At 58.6% G+C, this 18,798-nt stretch overlaps 1 protein-coding gene across 6 annotated transcripts in view; it reads right to left on the bottom strand.

Moving 5' to 3' along the window:
* Positions 1-218: 218 nt before the first annotated feature.
* SEMA3F (semaphorin 3F) overlaps positions 219-18,798 on the bottom strand; it is a 29,815-nt gene continuing 11,235 nt past the window's right edge. The window contains exons 3-19 of one of the 6 annotated variants that reach the window (XM_001925143.8): positions 10,732-10,892; positions 10,571-10,633; positions 10,336-10,455; positions 9,532-9,624; positions 7,813-7,906; positions 6,352-6,471; positions 5,984-6,123; positions 5,743-5,857; positions 5,504-5,573; positions 5,193-5,337; positions 4,109-4,331; positions 3,388-3,476; positions 3,210-3,251; positions 2,870-3,027; positions 2,620-2,687; positions 2,222-2,355; positions 219-1,567 (exon numbers count right to left, since the gene is read on the bottom strand). In XM_001925143.8, coding sequence (XP_001925178.2) covers positions 1,157-1,567; positions 2,222-2,355; positions 2,620-2,687; positions 2,870-3,027; positions 3,210-3,251; positions 3,388-3,476; positions 4,109-4,331; positions 5,193-5,337; positions 5,504-5,573; positions 5,743-5,857; positions 5,984-6,123; positions 6,352-6,471; positions 7,813-7,906; positions 9,532-9,624; positions 10,336-10,455; positions 10,571-10,633; positions 10,732-10,892 — 2,246 coding nt within the window. In that variant the 3' untranslated portion in view covers positions 219-1,156. Of the gene's footprint in view, positions 1,568-2,221; positions 2,356-2,619; positions 2,705-2,869; positions 3,028-3,209; positions 3,252-3,387; positions 3,517-4,108; positions 4,332-5,192; positions 5,338-5,503; positions 5,574-5,742; positions 5,858-5,983; positions 6,124-6,351; positions 6,472-7,812; positions 7,907-9,531; positions 9,625-10,335; positions 10,456-10,570; positions 10,634-10,731; positions 10,893-18,798 lie in introns of those variants that run through there. The other 5 variants (XM_013981731.3, XR_014824969.1, XR_014824968.1 and 2 more) reach the window with 5 other exon arrangements.

Genomic DNA, 18,798 nt, shown 5'->3' with positions numbered 1-18,798 from the left:
AGTTGAACTGTCAGGGCTGTGGTTTTTGTCTTACCAATTCTGAGTCCTTAGAGCCTGGCAAGACACAAAGGCAAGTGAGAAAACAGTGTGAACAAGTGATCAAACAATTGAATGAGGGAACTGGTGGCCAAACTACCTGGAGGTGTGTGTGGGAGGGACAGAATCTAGGTGCAGGCTGAACCCCCATCCTCCCTCCTCTGCCAAGGAGAAAGCCAAAGTCCAGTCCCAGAGCCAGTGTTTATTAGCAAGATGGAACCCAAGGGCAGGTGTGGCAGGCCTGGGCAGCAGAGGGCTGCCAGGAGACCTCACCCACCTACCAAACTGCCCCCCCAGAGCTATTTACACCCATCATCTGAAGTGGTGGGCAGAAGAGAGCCCCAGGGAGCCCCTGCAGGCCCCAGGCCTCCACCATGGCCCCCTCTCCCCTCAGCGCTGCCTGAGCCTGGCCCCTCTGCTATTCTCCCAGCCTCCGCATCACAGTGGCACAGAAAAAGCAAAGAGGAGGTAGAGTGGCCAGGCAGGGAGGGAAGGAAGGGCTGGAGGAGCTGCCCCACCCAGGTGGGGCTCTTCTTCTCCTGTCCCCAATAAATAGAGAATAAATACCCAGGAAAGGACTGGCCTTGACTGAGTGCCCCTAACCAGGCAGGGGCCAGCATCCTGTGCGGGCCCCTTCTTCCCTTCTCTGAGTGCATCTAGCCCCCACCCCCACCCCCAGTCTCCAAAGCAGTCCTCGCATCCACGCATATGCCAATGGCACAGGTTGACAGCGCACACTGGCAAAGGTGTAGTCCATGCCCCATCCAGGCAGAGCTTGCTCCCTCCCTGTGTCCTCTAGATCCTGGTGGTGGCTGTCCAAGCAGGTAGACTCCCAGCTGAGCCTGCGGGGACTGTGTGGTCCTGGCCTGGTCCGGCCAACTGGCTGGGCCTCGTTAGGTGGGCTCTGTTTTCTGCCGTCTCTGACCAGTGTGGGTTGAAGTTTTGAATGATGCTGCCGCTGAGGCAGGCTATTTACAACCCACCAATAAATACTGTCTTTGCAGGGGCAGGGTGTATATAGAATATAGAGATTTTTATATATATATATATATATATATATCTTTTATATTAAAAGGGATGAGGGCTAGGCTAGCCCATTGCAGGGCTTAGACAGCAGGCCTCATGTGTCCGGCGGGTGGTGGCGGCGGTTTCGGGGCTTTTTCTGGTCCTGGGGTTCAGGAGGCCTGGGTGCCCCTGGGGCCTCCCTGGGGCTGGGGGGCACATGGCGCCAGTAGCCCTGGCAGTACTGGTGGATGAGGCCCACTTCCGGCTGGGCTAGCAGCTGGGCCAGCTCCTGGTAAGGGGGCGTGGGGAGGCCGGCGCCTGGGGGTGGTGGGACGCTCACAGCTGGCGGCGGGAAGAGGGCAGCATGGACGGCGTCCCGGCCCAGTACATGCAGCTGCACCCGTGTGATGACGTGCTTGAAGTTGTTCTCAGTGGCTGTACAGGAGTAGAGGCCGCGATCACCAAGCTGCAGGGTGCGAAGCAGCAGGCCCTGCTCTGTGCGCAGGAAGCGGTCCTCAGCGCGAATCTGCAGGGGCAGAGGGTACGGCTCAGGAGTGGTGGCACCACCCTGCTGCCCCAGCCAGCTCCCGTATCAGACCACCTTTGCAGCCACCCCATGGTAGGGGCACTCAGGTAGAATTTCCATATGCCAAGAAAAACCCACATGAAGTTTCCACATTACATCTGAATAACACATACTTCCATGTCAGGAGGAATGAGCATCAGGGGATTCTGTGCAATGAGAGAATTCTAGAACGTACACACAATTTCTACCTAATGAGAATAAATAGATGTTGGGGCACCCTGATAGAATTTCCATGTAAGAAGGGAATGCCTTGAAGGCATTTCCATAATATGCGGGAGCTCATATTTCCATATGCTGGAGCTCATCCATGTGACATTTCCATACAATGAGGAGTACCGCTGAGAGAGTATACACACAGCATTCTCAGATAAAAAGGCAGGCCTACAGTCTCCATATAATATGGAAACCCTGCTGAGTTTCCCTACAACTGGATTTACTCAAATGATTTCCACCTAGGGAAGGGAGCTTGGCATGGCCTTCTTAGAAGGAGGGCTGGCCCAGACTGGGTCCTACACTACATTCACCCACGTGGAATTTCGATTGGACAAGGGACTCCCGCATCCACGGTGAGGACTGTGGGGCACAGGAAATCACCTCACGGCGCCGGTCGCTGGGATCTCGCTGGAACAGCCACTTAACAGTGGCCTGGGGTGAGCGGGGCTGGCACTCAAGGAAGGCTGCGCTCCCTGCCACGCCGTACTGCACAGATTCAACAGCGTTCTTGTTGGCTGTAGAATGGGAAGGTGCTCCATGAAAGCAGCACTGCCTCCAGTGCAGGCTGGCGAGGGGCATATACAGGGCCAGCCCACCATGTACAGGGCTGGGCCACTGGGCATCCCCTCCTTGAGGGGGTGGCCAGGGACATCCTTTCTCCAAAACCCTGAGCCCTCTCACCCCCATAGACCATGTGAGAATCCTTCCAGTGTGCGCCCTGTGAGCAGTTCTGTGGGCTGCGTGGCTCCACACCCAGTGGTGAGACACAGCACACTCACCATTGGAATTGAACCCACGGCACTGCCTGATGGGGTTCCCGTGCCGGACATCCTGCCTGCGGCTCCGCCTGGATGAAGATAGCTCCTGAAGGAGTATTCCCAAGAAAGCTCGCCCCCCTAGGTCCCAAATTCCAGGGTAGGATATCTCACCCACAGAGTCCCCCAGGGTAACATCATATCCACTTCCAACCCCCCTAGGACAGGGCCCTGGGTCTGGTGGCCGAAATTCCAAAGGTCTGAGGGTCCGTACCTCTTAGAAGATGCTGTGTAGCGGGAACAGGCCTGGCCATCCCAAGCACAGTAGGGGTCCCGGGCAAGGCAGCAGTCGGCACAGGCAGCCCCATATGCCTGGCAGCGGTGCAGGCTCAGGTGTGTGACGCCCACGGCTGAGGCCACGTACAGTTGTTGCTGTGGGCAGGAGTAGGGGCTTGTCAGTTCCCTCCCCACAGCTAGCCCTCCTCAGGAGCCAGTTGGGCCAGGCTCCTCTCCTTCCTGTTCTGTGCCTCAGGGGACCCATCTCTGTGCCAAGGGCCTGCCCCAAGGGGAAGCAGGCTCCAACCCTACCCCCAGCCCACCTTGCCAAAACTCACCCTCTTGGAAGAGATGGTCATGGTCTTAACAGGTGCTGGGTCCTAGAAGAAGACAGGGATCAGCTTATGACCCTGGGCACACCTTCCCTGTCCTGACCTGGAGGTCTGGGGTCAGAGGCTGGTACTGAGGGAGGCTGGCAGGCAGGGGGAGGACAGGACTGGGTGGTGTCACACCCACCTTGAAGACCTCCACCTCCTCTAGCATGAGCTCTTCCATCTCCTGGTCATCCTTAGGCAGCACAATGACCTTCTGCACTGTCCCGCGGTCTGGAACGGGCCGGGCAGGGCCTCAGTGAGGCTGAGGACGCTGGGGAAGGGGCACCAGCCTCAGCCCCTTCCCCCACCAGGGCCCAAACTCCCCAAGAGCAGTGGAGCAGGAGCTCTGTGCCAAGGTTGAAGAGTTGCTCTCAGATGAGGGGAAGAGGTCTGAGGGGACTGGGTCTGGATAAGCGGGGGTGGTGACAGCTAGAATCTGTCCCTCCGACTCCAGATCCACATTTGGGGAAGCTGAGAATAGGATGTTGGAGGTATTCCCTTGGGTTGAGGGCTCCTGGAACAGCGGTAGGTAGGTGCTGTGCACACAATAGCATGTGTGTCCATATTTGGACCTGGGTATACTGGAGGTGAATGCCAACTGTCCTCCCTTTTCCTGTCTCAATATGGGTCCCCAGTCACCCAGGGTCCCTGTGCTCCAGCCACCAGAGATGGGGATGAAAATGGAGTTTGCCTACCCCTGTTCTTAGGTATTGTGGTAACAGAGAGAAGGCTCCAAAGGAGAAGGTGGCAGAGGCCAGACAACTCTATAGCAACCCCCTAGCAGGGTAGGACCCAGCCCCATGGATCAGCACCCTCCACCCAGAGGGCCCAGAGTGGGAGGGGCCGGGAGCAGCAGTGGGTACCTGTGCCCAGGAAAAGCACCTCATAGCGCCCGTCGGCTGCATCCACCTGGTCCACGGCGACAGTGGTGAGACGGTAGGGCGCGCCTGTGCGGACCACTAGGGGCCGCCGCTGCAGAGGGTACACGGCCTGGTACATGAGTGGGTGGCTGCGCATGAAGTTGATCACCTCATCAGGATAGTCCTTGGTGGACTTCATGGATGGCGTGAAGGTTCCGCCAGGGCACTACAGGCAGGGTATGAGCGTCAGGCCCAGACCACCCGGGGGGGCCCTCTGGGCCCATTAGCTTCAAAAGACGTCTCTACTCTGTCGCTCTCCTCTGTCAGTCTGCTGGGAGGGGTTCTACCTACTCCACTCCTCAGAACCCCCATACCGGCTTTTGCCCTGCACTCAACCTTTCGGCAGGTCCTGCTCCAGCTGAGGTTCCAAGGAAGTGCCACATGGCCAGATCCCATGGTCATCTCCCTGGCCTCAGGTGCCATGACCTTGTGGCAGCATTTGGCAGAGCTGACCATGGCCCTTCTAGGTCCTCATCCCCTTACCCACTTGTCTCCTTCTTCTCTGACTGTTCTTCCAGGCACCACCCCCCAACCCCGCCCATGATCAGCGGGACTGCAGCCCTGAGCTCCTTTAGCACCCTAGGCATGTGATTAGATCACGAACCTCTCCTGCTTAGACTCCTGCAGTGGCCCACGTCACACCAAGATCAGGTGAATTGCCTTCCACCACTGCAGAGGCTCCTGCTCACCCCCACCTCCAGCCTGCCTTCCGGCTTCTGCTTTCTTCCCTACAACTTTTAGCTCCCAAACAGCCCCCCAGAGGGAGAACCCCGCCACACCCAGCCCACCGTCTTTGTTTCAGGATCCTTGCTGGGTTTCTTCACAGCCTGACACTGTGCATAAATGGCAGAGTGTTTTTGTGTTTTAACTTCAGCTTTACTGAGGGTAAATGCCATGTGTGTATGGACCACCTCTTCTACTTGGTTCTGAGCACCTTGATGGGGAGCCCACGTCTCAAAGGGCCTGACCCAAGGCCGGCCTCATAGAAAGAGAGGAAAACGTCAGGTGAAGTGAGTGGGGACCTTACCGTGCCGGGCCGTGGGTAGGGCATCTTCCCTGAGAAGGGCATCCACTGGTAGTTGGGGCCCTCCTTGTGGGCAAAGGGCCCATTGAAGACCATGCGAATGTCAGCCATGGAGTAGACACATACGGCAGAGCCTCGGAACACAGAGCTGTGGGCAGGGCAGGCTGCTGCTGTAGGTGGGGCAGACCTTGGCCCGGGCCCCTCCCCAGCCCGCCCCCACCCACAGCTCACCACCAGGATGGGATCCTCCACAAATCATAGCCACCCCCAACCCGGCCACACCCTGCCACTGCTGGCCTGGGCCCCAGCCTCACCCCGAGGAGGTAAAGACAGCATAAATGACTGGGTTCCTCACATCCTGGGTCTGCTGGACAAACACATCCTCTGGGGACAGAGGGAGAGGGTGCTGGGAGGGTACCTTGGCCAGAAGCCCAAAGGCCCTGCTCATTCCTGCTGGTAGGGGGCCCGGGAACACCAGACGCTCCCTGACCACCCACCTGGCCGCCAGCCCCCATGGTAGCCACAGGCCCCCTCCCGCCTGCTGGGTGCTCACGGAGCTCATCAAAGTGTGTCTCGATGCCATCGTCGCCTGGTACTGAACAAACCAGCCGTGCCTTCAGGAATGTGCTCCACTTGTTGACCAGGCAGCAGTGGCCGCCGTCATCATTCTGGGAGGCAGGGGCAGGGGCTGGGTCAGATCAGCTCACTCACCCCCGAGACCCTGACAGAGCGGGGTGGAGACAGCCACGACTGGGTCTGCGGAGGGGGCCGAAAGGGGCCTCGCCAGTACATACCAGGCAGATCCGCCCAATGCGGGCGTACACGGCGGGGCTCTGCGGTGCCTCAGCAGACCGCTCGCGGAAGAAGAAGTAGAGCTTGTCGTCGTTACGCTCTGCGCTGTCAGGGATGAGCTCGGCATGGATGAATGAAGGGTCTGCAGGGGGGCAGGGGTCAGCTGGGGGAGCCCTCCTCGAACTAGGCCTCTTTCCTTGGCCCAGTACAGGAACACCCCCAATTCTTCCCTGGACAAGAAACTACCCACAACCTAGCTGGTCAAGGGCCAAAAATCCTACCCCTCCACCCCCCCGCCAGTGTTTCCTTATGATCTCCGTGCAGCATTCCAGACGTGCTGCCCACCAAAGGTCCCGTGGGCTGTGCTCACCATTGAGCCACCGGGAGTTGTACTGATCTGTGCGCATGGCTGTCTGCTTTCCAAGGGTGCGGAAGATGGCTGCGTCGGTGCCCATGAAGTCGATGTACACACCCGCGTAGAGCTCCTCGTCTGCGGGTGGGCCAGTGTATCAGTCAGGGGGATGCCTTTGGCTAAGGCCAGTGCAGAGCACAGAATCCCTCCAGAGCTGGGTCCCATTTCCCCCTCAGGTTCTCTAGGGCACGGCAGGATCACCACTGGTGAACGTTTTCACCACTGGCTTCGGGAGGACTGGGATTAGTAGCAGCAATTGGCTCCGATGAGCAGCCAGAGCCAAATTTTTGTGGTGTAAATACTCCCACCATGGCTGACTTCAAGCTACTAACCTGAGGTCACTGAAAATGGTGCTGGGAAGAGCTGCCAAAGCCATTGTATAGTATATCCATTGCATAGATACAGTAGATGTAAATTATCTCAAGAACATAGTTGATAATGTGGAGTAAAATTAGAAGCCAAGAGGTTTGAGTATTTTACCTTTGCTTTTGAAGTAATTTATTTAATTGTAATCTTACATAATTTACTTTTTAATAATAGCTGTTTTTTAACAGCTGACCCACAAAATACCTGAAAATTTAACAACCACACTGGCTCCAGCACACCATCCCATGTCTTCCCTATAGTCTCCCCCGGGCAGGCCCTGCCTTCCCCCATCAGACTCCCTGGTCTGCGCTCTGCCGTCAGGCTAGGACCTTCGTACTCACCAAGATGGGGAGGATAAGGCCCACCCCCTGCCTCTCCCCGGCTTGGAGGCGGCACATTGCCCAGCAGCTGCTCTGAGAGGCAGGCTGGGTTGGGCAGCCAGAAAGTAGGCAGAGCGCAGGCATCAGGGTTAGTGGTGGCTCACCCGACCTGGGAGTAGGGCAGCAGCTGCTCCTGAGGCTCTGCTCTAAGCAGGACTCCTCCTCAGAGAACATTCTCCCAACTCTCCCAGACACCTGGTCAGACCAGAAACGAACTCCCCCAGCTGGACCCTGTGCCAGGACTCCTCACTGGTGCTGCCTCGTGGGCCTCTCCCAGCATCCCAGACAGTCTGAGAACACTCTATGGGACCACCCAATACCACCCTTGGGGCAGACTTGGCTTGTCTTCTCTTCTAGGAACCCTGTGGCCTGGAGGGTAGAGGCCTTTGCATGGACTACACTGTGGATTTCAGGGTAGAATCTGGCCCCTGAGCCCACCCACCCCCATCTGAGGGGCTGGATGGAGGCTCACACCACCCAGTCTCTGGCCCCTAGCTCATATTGGGGTCTGCTCTGTACCCCTCCCCTTACCAAGTGGGACCACACTGCAGGGGCTTCAGAGGTGGCAATTTCATGGTCTGCCCTGGGGTAAGTGTTAGCGCCATGCTCCCTGCTCCAGAGGCAGAGGCCACATCTTTCGCCTACAGAACCAGGGTGGGGTGGGGGCACTCACTGATGAGGGCTGAGGCTGTGTCCAGCTTGGGGTCGTACGGACACTTGCCCTTCCCTGACTCGAGTCTCTCAGGCTCCAGGTAGAAGATGTAATCCTGCAGGGCAGAAAGGGGCTCAGCATCATCCCAGCCATCCCACAGCCAGGAAAGGCGAGGGTCTTCAGGCTCCCAGGGTGAGAGCAAGCCCCCAGGATACCCTGAAGCCCCCCTAGTTTCCCAGGTCTCATGAGTTTTAACCCTATCTGGCCAGTCTCCCAGGGCAGGGCTGTGCTCTGGGTTCCAAGGGAGGTGCCTCCTGGTCCAGGCCTCAGAGAAGACCTGGAAATCAAGTCTCAGAGGACTTGGCTTTGAATCATGAGAGGTGGATGGGGTGGGCTTACAGGAGCTGAAGCCCCTCCATGTCAGCTCGTTCAGAAAGACTCTGGTCAGGGTCCCCTTAAGCCACAAAGGCACAACTCTGACCTGTGGCTGCCTCTCCTGGGCCATGAAGGGGCTGCCAACCTGACCAGGGCAGCGGGTACTGGCCAAGGATCTGGGGTCTTATCCTTTGCCATCAGGTCCCACCAGGCCAGAGGGCTCAGAGGTTATTGTGTCGCCAGGTTTTATGCCCTACCTGTGGTCCTCAGGACAGACTAATAGGCCAGGCCCTTTCCTGCCCCTCGGCAGGGGCCCCAGCTCCACACATCTCCGCAGGGAGCCGGGAGTTGAGGGGTCCAGCCTAGACCACGTGGAATTCACAAACACTTCCCCACCATGCCTCCCAGCCCAGCCCTGCAGATGCTAGGAGGAAAGTGGGTGAAGGCAGTGGGACCAGGATGAGCTTATGAGGAGGGAGAGGGAGGGAAAGGAGAGAGGCAGAGGCAGAAAGAAAGGGGCAGCAGGTGGCAGGGATGGTGATGGGAAGGTGTACACAGGCCTGCTTCCAGTTACACTCCACACACACGACTTCCAGCACACATGGGGCTGCACACACAGCTTGGCACACACCACTGGCAACATACGGAACCCATTTTCACACCCTGGGCGCGCGCGTGCACACACACACACACACACTCACGCACGCAGAGTCTGGGCGGTCCTACCTTTCATCACTCCCTGCCACAGACACACAGGTTCAAGTGACCACTTGCTCTATCACTCACCGGCAGCCCCTGCCCCCCTGCCCGCCCCAGCCCAGCCCCAGCCCCCCCTACCCCCATCCCAGCCCCCCGCCCTGTCCCAGGTCAAGTCTAGTAGACACACAGCTCTGGGGAAGAGAGCCCCAGCATGGGAGTGTGTAGGACACCTGTATTAACCCATGACCCAGGGGAAGCAAGGGGCATGAACATCTGAGAGTCGTGTGTCAGGGCGCACACATGCGCCACGTCCCCACGCTGGGTGCTAAGGGGTGGAGAATGCCCAGTGGGTGCCCACGTATCTACACATGTGTCCTGAGGGCAGAGGCACGGCTGTCCCCAGAGCTCCTGTCTTCCCCACCTGGTGGCTTCATGATTTCTTGCCTGCAGGGGTCACACTGAGGCTGACATGAGTCCAGCTGGGAATGCCTTCAGAGCCTGAGGGCACTGCAGGGAAGGGGTAGGGGGACACAGAGGTAGATGGAAGACCCTGGGGAGGCTGGGCTGTGGTACAGGTTCCTGGTGGGAAAGCCAGGCCCGGAGTGGGGAGGGAGTTGATTTCAAAGGCAGTGCTGCCGGGCAAGGGCCTGGAGGGATGAGGCCCACCTGGCGTGGGGCTGTGGGCGTCGGGTGGAGGGCACCATCCGTGGCTCTGCTGCCTCGGCCTCTGACCACCTGCATCTGGGTCCAGGGTGTGGCCTGAGAAGACGAGGAATAGGGGTTAGAGCCAGGGGTGGCAGGGGCTGGGGGAGCGGGCTCGGGCTGCCAGCCTCTCACACCACACATGCCAGGAACATGGGGGAGCACCTGGGCCCCCAAAGCACATACATGCACCCGTGCATGACCACATACGCACAGCTGGGGCACGCCTGTACACACTTGTGCCCCTTAGGTCCAATCGCTCTCACACAGGCCCTATAAGGTCGCACCAGCTCACACACATGCCCACATGGAAATGGAGGAGGACAGAAGCGGGCAGGGTGGGGCAGAGCCAAGGAAGGGGCAGCTCTCCTCCAGGCCGTATGGCAGAAGCTGACCCTGGCGTCCAGCCTCCTGACGTTGAGGCCCCCGCCAGGCCCTCTGGCTTGGCTGCAGGGGCACGGTCCACAGGCATAGCCAAGAGAACTGCTGCCGCATGTGGAGCGAGCGCTTACTACATGCCAGGCACAGTGCTAAGAACTCTGAGAGCGTCAGCTCACTGCCTCTTCCTCACACCGACCTGTGAGAAAGGCAGCTATTAGCCCCATTTTCAGTGAGGCAATTGAGGCTCTGAGAGGTGAAAGAAGTCACTCACCCCAGGTCACAGGGCTGGGAAGTGGCAGGGCTGGGGCTCAAGCCCATCCTTCCAGCAGACCCCTGGAAGGAAGCTAGCAGTGGGGGCGGCACAGGGCCAGGGTGTGCGGGGCTTACCTGGGCACGGCGGCCGCGGTTTACATAGGTGCACATGGGATTGTAGGCGCCGGTCCCACATACGTACAGGTGTGTTCGGTTCCAGGGCTGGATGAGCCTGACGAAGTTCCCGCACTCACCCTGGGGCCAAGGAAAAGCCAAGGAGGTGCCCAGGTGCCTGCCTGGCCCCACTGCTTTCCTGGGGTCCCCTGTCCCCTGGCCCCCCCACCCCACAGGTGGGTCCCACTGCACTCACGTTGCCATCCTTGCCTGAGAGCACACACTCTTCAATGCGCTGAGGGGAGGCTGCCCAGTGGATCTGCCAGAGATGGGGGTCAGAGGGCCTGCCGGACAGGGCCCCCAGCCCTGGGGCCCGCATCCCTCTCCCCCCCCGCCCCACACTGGGCTGGCCCTTACAATGAGGGGCTCGCGGTTGATGTCGTGCAGGTCCAGGGACAGCACGTAGTCCTTGCTGCCCACGTACATGCGGTCGTGGTCCTCGTCCTTGAGCAGGATTCGGTAGTCGGTGGTGTTGAGCAGGAAGTTGAAGAAGTGGGCCGTGCCTGTGGCCTTAAGCTCTGTGAGCAGAGGGCAGAGCAGTAGTCGGGGTTCTTGGAGACCAGCCAGCCATACCCTCTTTGACAGAGGGGGCACCCCCAACACACAGTCATCTTAAACCCCCAGCTTCCCCTCCAGGGCCCACCTGGTTCCCTCTCTAGTCCCTGGCATGCTGGGAGGAGAAAGGGAACAGGGAACAGGTGGGCAGGCCTAGTGGCCACACCCAAAGCCAGGGCCCTGATTCATTGGCAGCCCAGTTAGGCTCCGGGTCCCAATGAAAGGGCAGCGGGTACGGGCCAGGGCACATGATGGCATCAAAGACTCTCTGCTCAGGTGGGGGTAACGTTCTCACGCTCAGGGTGGGGCCAGCTCCCCACAGGGGCCTAAAAGGGTTATGAGGCAAAGGGGGGGGGCAGGTGCATCCAGGACAGCTCAAAGATGCTGGCATGGAGCCAGGGTGCCCTTTGCTCACCCCAGCTGCCCACCAAAGCTGGCACACAGCAAGGTCCCCACGTTGACTGAAGCAGGTTGGCCAGGACACAGGAAATCCCTGCTGGAACCAAACTGCCTAGCAAGACCTCAGGCTTCCCCTGGACCCCACAGGGCTGCTGATGGTAGAATCCTCAGGCCACTCTGAACCAGCCAGGAAGTCCTTCCCAGGAAAGAGGCCCTCCTCCTAGTGCAACAGAGCACCCAGGGCTAGGGACAGGGTCCAGCTGAGCCGTTTCCCTTCTGTGTGAGTCTGGCAGCCCTGACCCTCTCACCCCAGGTTGTCTGAGGCTGAGACAGGAGTAAGGTTGACCAGTGCTAGGCCAATGACTGACGCAGGACCCCAGGAAACTTGGGAACCCTTCTCTGGGAAGGGTCCCCTTGGCAAGCCCCTCCTCCACCCACCTCTGGTTATTTCTAGCTCCACAGGAGAGGAGGGATTGTAATGAGGGTGATGAATATTCACCAGCACAAGAGGCTTGAGACGGCAGTACACAGGAGAGTGTGTACATAGGCACATGGCCCAGTACACACATCACACATCAGATAAGCCATCACCAAAGGGATCATACACGTCCCATCTCCCTGCCCCAAAGCTGGTAACCCATTTCACAGGGGCAATCAAGGAGGAGGCCTGGGGAGGGAGAATACTGGGACCTGAGGTCACTGAGAGCCCTAGATGCCGCCTGAACCAGCAGGTGGCCCCATCCCATTAGTCAAGGCTGCCCTCTGTTCAGGTAGGTGTCTCTGACTAGCCCGGCTGACCCTGAACCCTGCTGTGTGCTGGGGACCCTGGAGAGGAGCTGGCGGGGGCTGTGCCTGAGAGCAGCTTTGGATGGAGCTTCAGGTTGGGCTGAGATGGGCATGTGAGGTAGGCTGGGAGCCAGGGGACTCCCACAGTGGACCCAGAGCCCAAGTCTGAGGGCTGGGCAGGGCAAGCAAAGGGCTTGCCCTGCCTATGGCAACAAGAGAATACAGGTGATGACCTTGGCCAACCACTGGGACGCAGGGACGCCAAGGGATCAAAGGGCCGATCCCTGCCTGGCTATGGCCTCACCCGCCTGTCCGGCGGTGCCTCTGAAGTTCTGGGCAGGGCAGCCTAAGCACCTGTCCTGCACCTGTTGCTGGGCCACTCGGAGTCCCCCGCCTGGCCACTCAGCCATAGTGACAACAGGAAAGTAAACACTCCCCCACCCTTGGGGCCGGGAAGTGGCCAGAGAGGAAGTGGGACTGCCAGTGGAGCCCACCACCCCCACCCCCAGGTTAGGACAGGCTGTCAGGGGTTATTTATATCCTGACTGGGGGCATGGCCTTGGCTGTGCCCTTACATGCCCTGCTAGGCTAGGGGGCATTTGGGGGGCAATGGAGTAGGGGAGGGGAGGCTCAAGCAGGCACCTTCAGACACAGGCACCTAAGCTGAGGGTGAAGAGCCAAACATATAGCCCCAGGCGTGCAACCAGCCATGACCCTAACCTTCCATCCCTGCCCAGACTTGGGCCCATATAATCTGGACCCTCTGCCTCTGCAGTGCCATGACCCCCAGTGCCAGAGCCCCAAGTCCAAGTTCCCATTCTGAGTTCAAAGCACTGTGAGAAGGGCAGAGGAGAGATATTCAGCAGATGAGGAAACAGACCTACATCGGGAGAAGGAGATCAGCCTTGATCTGACATCCTACTCTCTCAACCCTCCATGCCCCTGCCCTTTAGGTTATCTCTCACTTAGTTATCCAGTACCTATTACATGCAAAGACCTGTGCTCACAATGTCCAATTTACTGAGAAGAAGCAGAACACAGAAGTGACATGTCAGAGTACATGAAGCGTGGGACTCCCATCCAGGTCCACGGTCTTTTGGGCTACAGGAGGGGCAGGCCTGGTGAAACTAGTCCTGGTGGTAGGGACTGCCCACTGGGAGGGGCCAGGGCCGGAAGGTGACTTGTTCTCCATTGACGGGGCACATGACTCAGGACCCTCGGGATCCCGCCCTGTGGCCACGGGATATGGCGTCAATGGCTCCGTTGTCACAGGACATGATGTTTTGGTCACTGTGGAAACTGGCAGGGGCGGGGAACCCCCATAAGGCCGTGTGGGATGGAGGAGGGGTGGGATGAAGGGTCAGGAATCTTTTGGCTCTGGCATGGGCTTCATGACTGGTTGGGGTCATGGAGTGCTCGTCTCCCTCATGCCAGATTGTAGGAAAGAATTAAAGCAAGGGGCCCTATGCCAGCCTTACAGCCCCAGCTCTAGACAGGAAAACTGAGGCCTAGGGGAGAGTGGTGTTCACATCAGGTCACAGGGTAAGGAGTAAAACTGGTGTCCTGTCTCCCCTCCCCATTCTGCCACAGGGCAAAGGAAGGGGTGGGGGTGGGGTTTCACTCCTCCAAAAAGCCCAGGGCAGGGCAGGAGGTGGTCGAGGAGCCCTGAGCATTCTACTCTGACAACTGCGGCATCAGCAGGGCAAGGGTCTACTGGCCCCCAGCCCCCTTGGGGAGCAGGGATTTGGGCCAAGGGTACCTGGGGGCCTGAGGGGGCATCAGTGTATGCAAGGGGGCTGACATGGTCCCCAGCTGCTCATGTCCTCAGGCCGGTCCCCATCTCTGCTCCACCTGTCCCAATCCCAGCTATGAGAGCAGGCGTGTCACCCTTCCCCCACCCTCAACACAATATTGGGGAAGGGGTTAGGGTGCAACCAAGGGCTCTGTGGGTATCGGGGATTCAAGTGTGGATAAGTTTTGACCTTGGGGAGGGAGGGCGGTGTGCCTGGGTGATGCTCCAGGAAAGGTCTCCCCACCCCCACGCCCTCACCCAAGCTGGGTACAGGTTAGGCGGGGTGATATCCGGGAAAGCTTTTCCCGTCATCAGGAAGGAAGAGCCTTTTCTGGAATTAGACACCTCATTTCCGCAGCCCTTCCCAGCCTCTAGCCCTCTTCCATGGCCATTAGACACTTGGGGTCCTGGCCCAGAAGGGCCTGGCTAAGGTCCAGAGGCAGAAAATTTCTCAGTGCATAGGAGGCTTGACCCTGGGGGGGTCTCCATTTCCTCCTTTCTGGGAAGCAGCTGACGATGTTTTACTTTAAAGGAGGCGATGGGAGAGGACAGCACTGAGGAGGCGTGTCTGCAGCCCTCACCCACAGACCCTGAGTGGGAGGCCCACAACCCCTGCTGCTCGTCTCTAGGACACCAGGTCTGCTGCCAGTGAGGCAGGGGCTGCAGCAAAAGGGGGGGATCTTGGAGCAGAGATGGATATCCCGCCCCCTTGGTTACAGCTCCACAAAGCAGCAGGCCTTGACTGAGAGTGTCACCTCCCTGGGCTGCTGTGCTTGGGTACTGGGAGGTGATGGACAGGTTCCTGCAGCCCAGCCCTGACCTCTGACCTCATGTGGGCTGGTGCAGCCCTAATCCCTAAACCGAAGAGAATTGGAGCTGGGGGTGAGGGGTGGGGGTGCTGGCCAGGGTCTTTGTCAGCTTTATCCTCCTGCCCTTCTGAGGAGGGAAACTGAGGTGGAAAAGGAGATGGTAGCAGCAGCAGCAGCAGAAGTAGCAGGGTCCAGACAATCCCTCCTGGACACCGCCGTGAGCTCTAGGGAGGGGTGGCCCCCAGCCTTTTTATCACTCTTCCAAGCTGTGAGGGGCCCCAGAGGAAGGCCCGGGGGCTGGGCTGGCCCCCTGGCTCCCAGCCTAATCCTCTTTTAATGAGCGGCCAGCCGGAAGGCCTCAGCCTCTGGCCACAGCCTTGCAACCCTGGAGCCCCAACCAATTCGAGTAGGGGGCAGGGCAGCCCCAAAGCCCTTGAGTGCAGCCTTTCTCCCTGCTCAACACACCCACCTCACTCATACTCCAATGCCAAGACCCAAACCTGGCCAGGCCAACCCAAGACCCCAGCATCTGCAGGGACATACCAAGGTGACATGTGCCTTGTGCTCCCATGAACCCTCTCCTGGGCACTTACCATTTGTTCAGGTCCAGGTCCCACACAGGACTGGGCAGGGGAGGTTGTCACCTTTGATCCAGGGGTTGGCTCCCCAGTCCCTCCTCCCAGGCCCCAGCCCCCAGGGATGAGAACCCCTAGAAGCCAGACCCAGGGTTTTGCTGGGGGGGGTGGGCTCAAGCCGACTCCCCACCGGGAGATAAGTTCCAGGTTCCTCTGGCCCCAAGCCCCTCAAAATCCGTCCTCTCCAATCCCATCCCTGGATCAGGCTGTCCAGAACGGGGGCCCAAAGGCCTCCCTAGGAGCCATACACCCTGGCCCCCCTTCCCCCAAGGCAGGTGAGCCAGGTCGGTGCCAACAAAACCAATTACAGCCGCTCTCACCCAATTAGCAACTAATTATGGCCTCGTAGTCCATTCAGCATAATTAACATGTAAATGACTCCGTGTGTTTATATTCAATAACAGCTCTGATTGAATTTAATTTAAAAGTCTGAACTGGGGACCTGGTTACCGTATTTCACCACTTAGAACTGCCATTTCCAAGGAATGTTGACTCCTCGGTTCATCCAGGGAGAGGGCCCCAAAGCCAGAGGGAAGGGTGGAGGGGCAGGCGCCCAGTCCTGGAGAGGGTGGAGATGGGTGGAGCCCTTGCCTCCCTGACAGGCCTATCCCAGGAGTGTGGGGAGGTAGTAAGGTCAGAAGAGCCCCCAGTGAGACCCTCAAGAAGGGAAATCCTCTAGAACAAGGGGCCCCTTCTTAAGGGCTACTGTAAACATCCCAGCTGTTCAGTAAACACCAAGCTGAGGCAGAGCTGGAGCAGCCCAGCTGGGCTAAGCTCCACTGAAGCCTTCCCTCCCATTTGGGGGGCTGAGGGCTAGGGGCTGGGGCCAGCAGAATGAGGCATGCTATTCCCACGCCCGTTCCGCCCCAGTGCCCACCTGCTCCGCCCCAGAGAAGACAGGCTGCGGGCACAGCCCCTTCTGACCCAGGAAAAGCCAGGAAAGAAGAGGCAGCAGGGTCACTGTCCCCTGGCACACACATCAGGTGGATATAAGAGGTTCTGCACCTCTCCCCAAGGATGTTCAATGACCTTTGACCATTTTGCCCCAGAAGGTAGGGGGCCCTCCAGCCTAGGTGCCTCCATTAATCCCTGCCCACCCCCAGGGCCCCACGGCACCCAAGTGCTCTAGGTCTGGGTTGCCAGCTCAGGAGGCTGGGTTGTCCTACATGGACCCAAATGAGATGTAGCTACCTAAGGGGACACCTTTGGGCATCCACTGGCCAGGCAAAGTTCAGAGCTCTAGCCTAGCTTGGAAAAGACACAGTGTGGGCAAGAAAGCTGGCTTGGGAGTTCCCGTCGTGGCTCAGCAGTTAACGAATCTGACTAGCATCCATGAGGACACATTCAATCCCTGGCCTCACTCAGTGAGTTAAGGATCTGGTGTTGCCATGAGCTGTGGTATAGGTTGCAGATGCAGCTCGGATCCTGTGTGGCTATGCCTGTGGCTGTAGCCGGCAGCTACAGCTCCGATTCAACCCCTAACCTGGGAACCTCCATATGCCTTGGGAGCGGCACCTAAAAAAAAAAAAAATGAAGAAAGCTAGCTTGAAGGGGCAGGGTGGGCCCTGTGCAAGGGATGGGTGGAGGGGGACTGGGCCAGGCAAGCAGTTCACACTGGAATGTGCCCCAAGAAGTGTGGGAAGGCGATGGGAAGAGGGGCTGGTCTTGAGGGGAGGGTGGCACTGATCCATTTCTCAGGTGGGGACAGTGGATCAGAGCCTCTAGCTCCACAGGCCTCGGGACCCACCCCTCCTCCCACATTCCAGACCTGGCCCGGAAACCCCTCACTCCTTCCTCTGCCACCTCCTCCTCCCTGTGACTGCAAAAGACAACAAACTCTCCATGGTTCATTTACTCTGATAAATCAACCAGGCAGACAGGATGGGACCAACAGGCTAGTAGCTATCAAGACCCTCCCCCTGCCCTCAGCCCAGCCCCCGTCTCTGCTGCTCTCCTCAGACTCCTGAGGTCCCTGAGGCCCCTTCACATCACCCACCCGGAGATTCCCAGGATGTCTGAGATAGTCTTAGCCCCCTCCCCAACATTCGGATGGGGAAATTGAGGCACTGTGCCGAAGAATGCTCACGATCAGTCTTGGGGGACGCACTGAAGTTATGTCAGGAGTCCAGGCAGGACTCAGCTGGTTACCAGACTAGAAAGGCAGAGAGTACTCTGCGCTGCCTGGTGCTGGGACTGGAGAGTGTTCAACAAAATGACAGTGGGGGCAGCCTTGGGCAGTGGAGCCTGGAGTGACACCCACTGCACCTCAGGTTCTGCTCCTTTGCACGACCCCCACAGTCTAGCTGCTGCTTGGCAACTGTGGTGTATGACCCTCAGGAGTCACCCATGCTGGCCGACCTGCAAGTGGGCTCTGCCCTTGGAGGGAAATGAGGGCATCAGCATTGAGTCCTAAAGCATTGAGTCCTAAATGGGAAGAAACAAAGCTCTTGGCTGGGTGCAGAGACCTAGAGGAAAGAGCATGTCCGGGTAGGAAGCCAAGGAGGGGGTCATGGTGGTGACGGGAGGAGATGGAGGCAAGAGGGGATCGAGGGGAGGGAGGAAGGAAGGAAGAAGACTGGGGGAAGGGGGGGTCTGGAGCTGAGGCGTCATGTCCCAAAGACCTCCTGGTCCCTGGAGGGGCCTGTTGCCTTGAGGCTGTCCCTGCCCTGCAGAGGTGTAGCAGACAGACAATACTTGCCTGCAGCCCCAGTGAGAACTCACAAGTCAATGCAGCTGATCCTCCCTCTGCCAAGGCCTAGCCTCCTGGATCCTAGGTCAGCAGCCACCGCCCAGACCCCATTCTTTGCCGGGTAGGATCAGTGATTAGGGTTTGGAGGCCCAAAGGCCTCCGCCCTCTCCCTAGGGCCGCTCAGCAGTCCCGGGAGGTGAGGTGGGTGGGAGCCCGCAAGCCTGCCAAGCTCAGGCACCCACGTGAGCTGGGCTTTGGATTCAGACCGGAGCCTTCTGGCATCCAGGCCTCTGGCAAAGGCCCTCTTGCTATTTCTAAGAAAAATGCAGCAGGAATCGTCTCTGCTTCTCCAAAGCTCTAAGGGCTCCCTTGAGGCAGAGCTCAGATTCCCAGGACAGCGCCAGACCAGGCCAGACAGCCAAGAGCAACCCGGGTCTGGTCAACCCTAGCAGAGGCTGTAGGAGCTAGAACAGACCCCCCTCAAGGGGGGTCACTGCAGCTGTTTGTGGGCCCCAACCTGACCGGGGCACTCATCTCAGAAGGGGCTCCCTCTGTGGCATCCCTTCCCTGAATGCAAAAATCATTGGATTTTTCCCAGTATGTATTTGATACCTCTGCCATGAAAAAAAAAAAAGAGCTTAAAAACCACAAGGAGGAGTTCCCCTCGTGGCTCAGTGGTTAACGAATCCGACTAGGAACCACGAGGCTGAGGGTTCGATCCCTGGCCTTGCTCAGTGGGTTAAGGATCAGGCGTTGCTG

Source organism: Sus scrofa, chromosome 13 (genome assembly GCF_054392235.1).
Source record: "Sus scrofa isolate SSC_HxYL_T2T_F1_AM1 chromosome 13, Sscrofa_HxYL_maternal_Yorkshire_Landrace_v2.0, whole genome shotgun sequence".
Taxonomy (NCBI): Eukaryota; Metazoa; Chordata; class Mammalia; order Artiodactyla; family Suidae; genus Sus; species Sus scrofa.
This window is presented reverse-complemented; position numbering and strand designations above follow the sequence as displayed.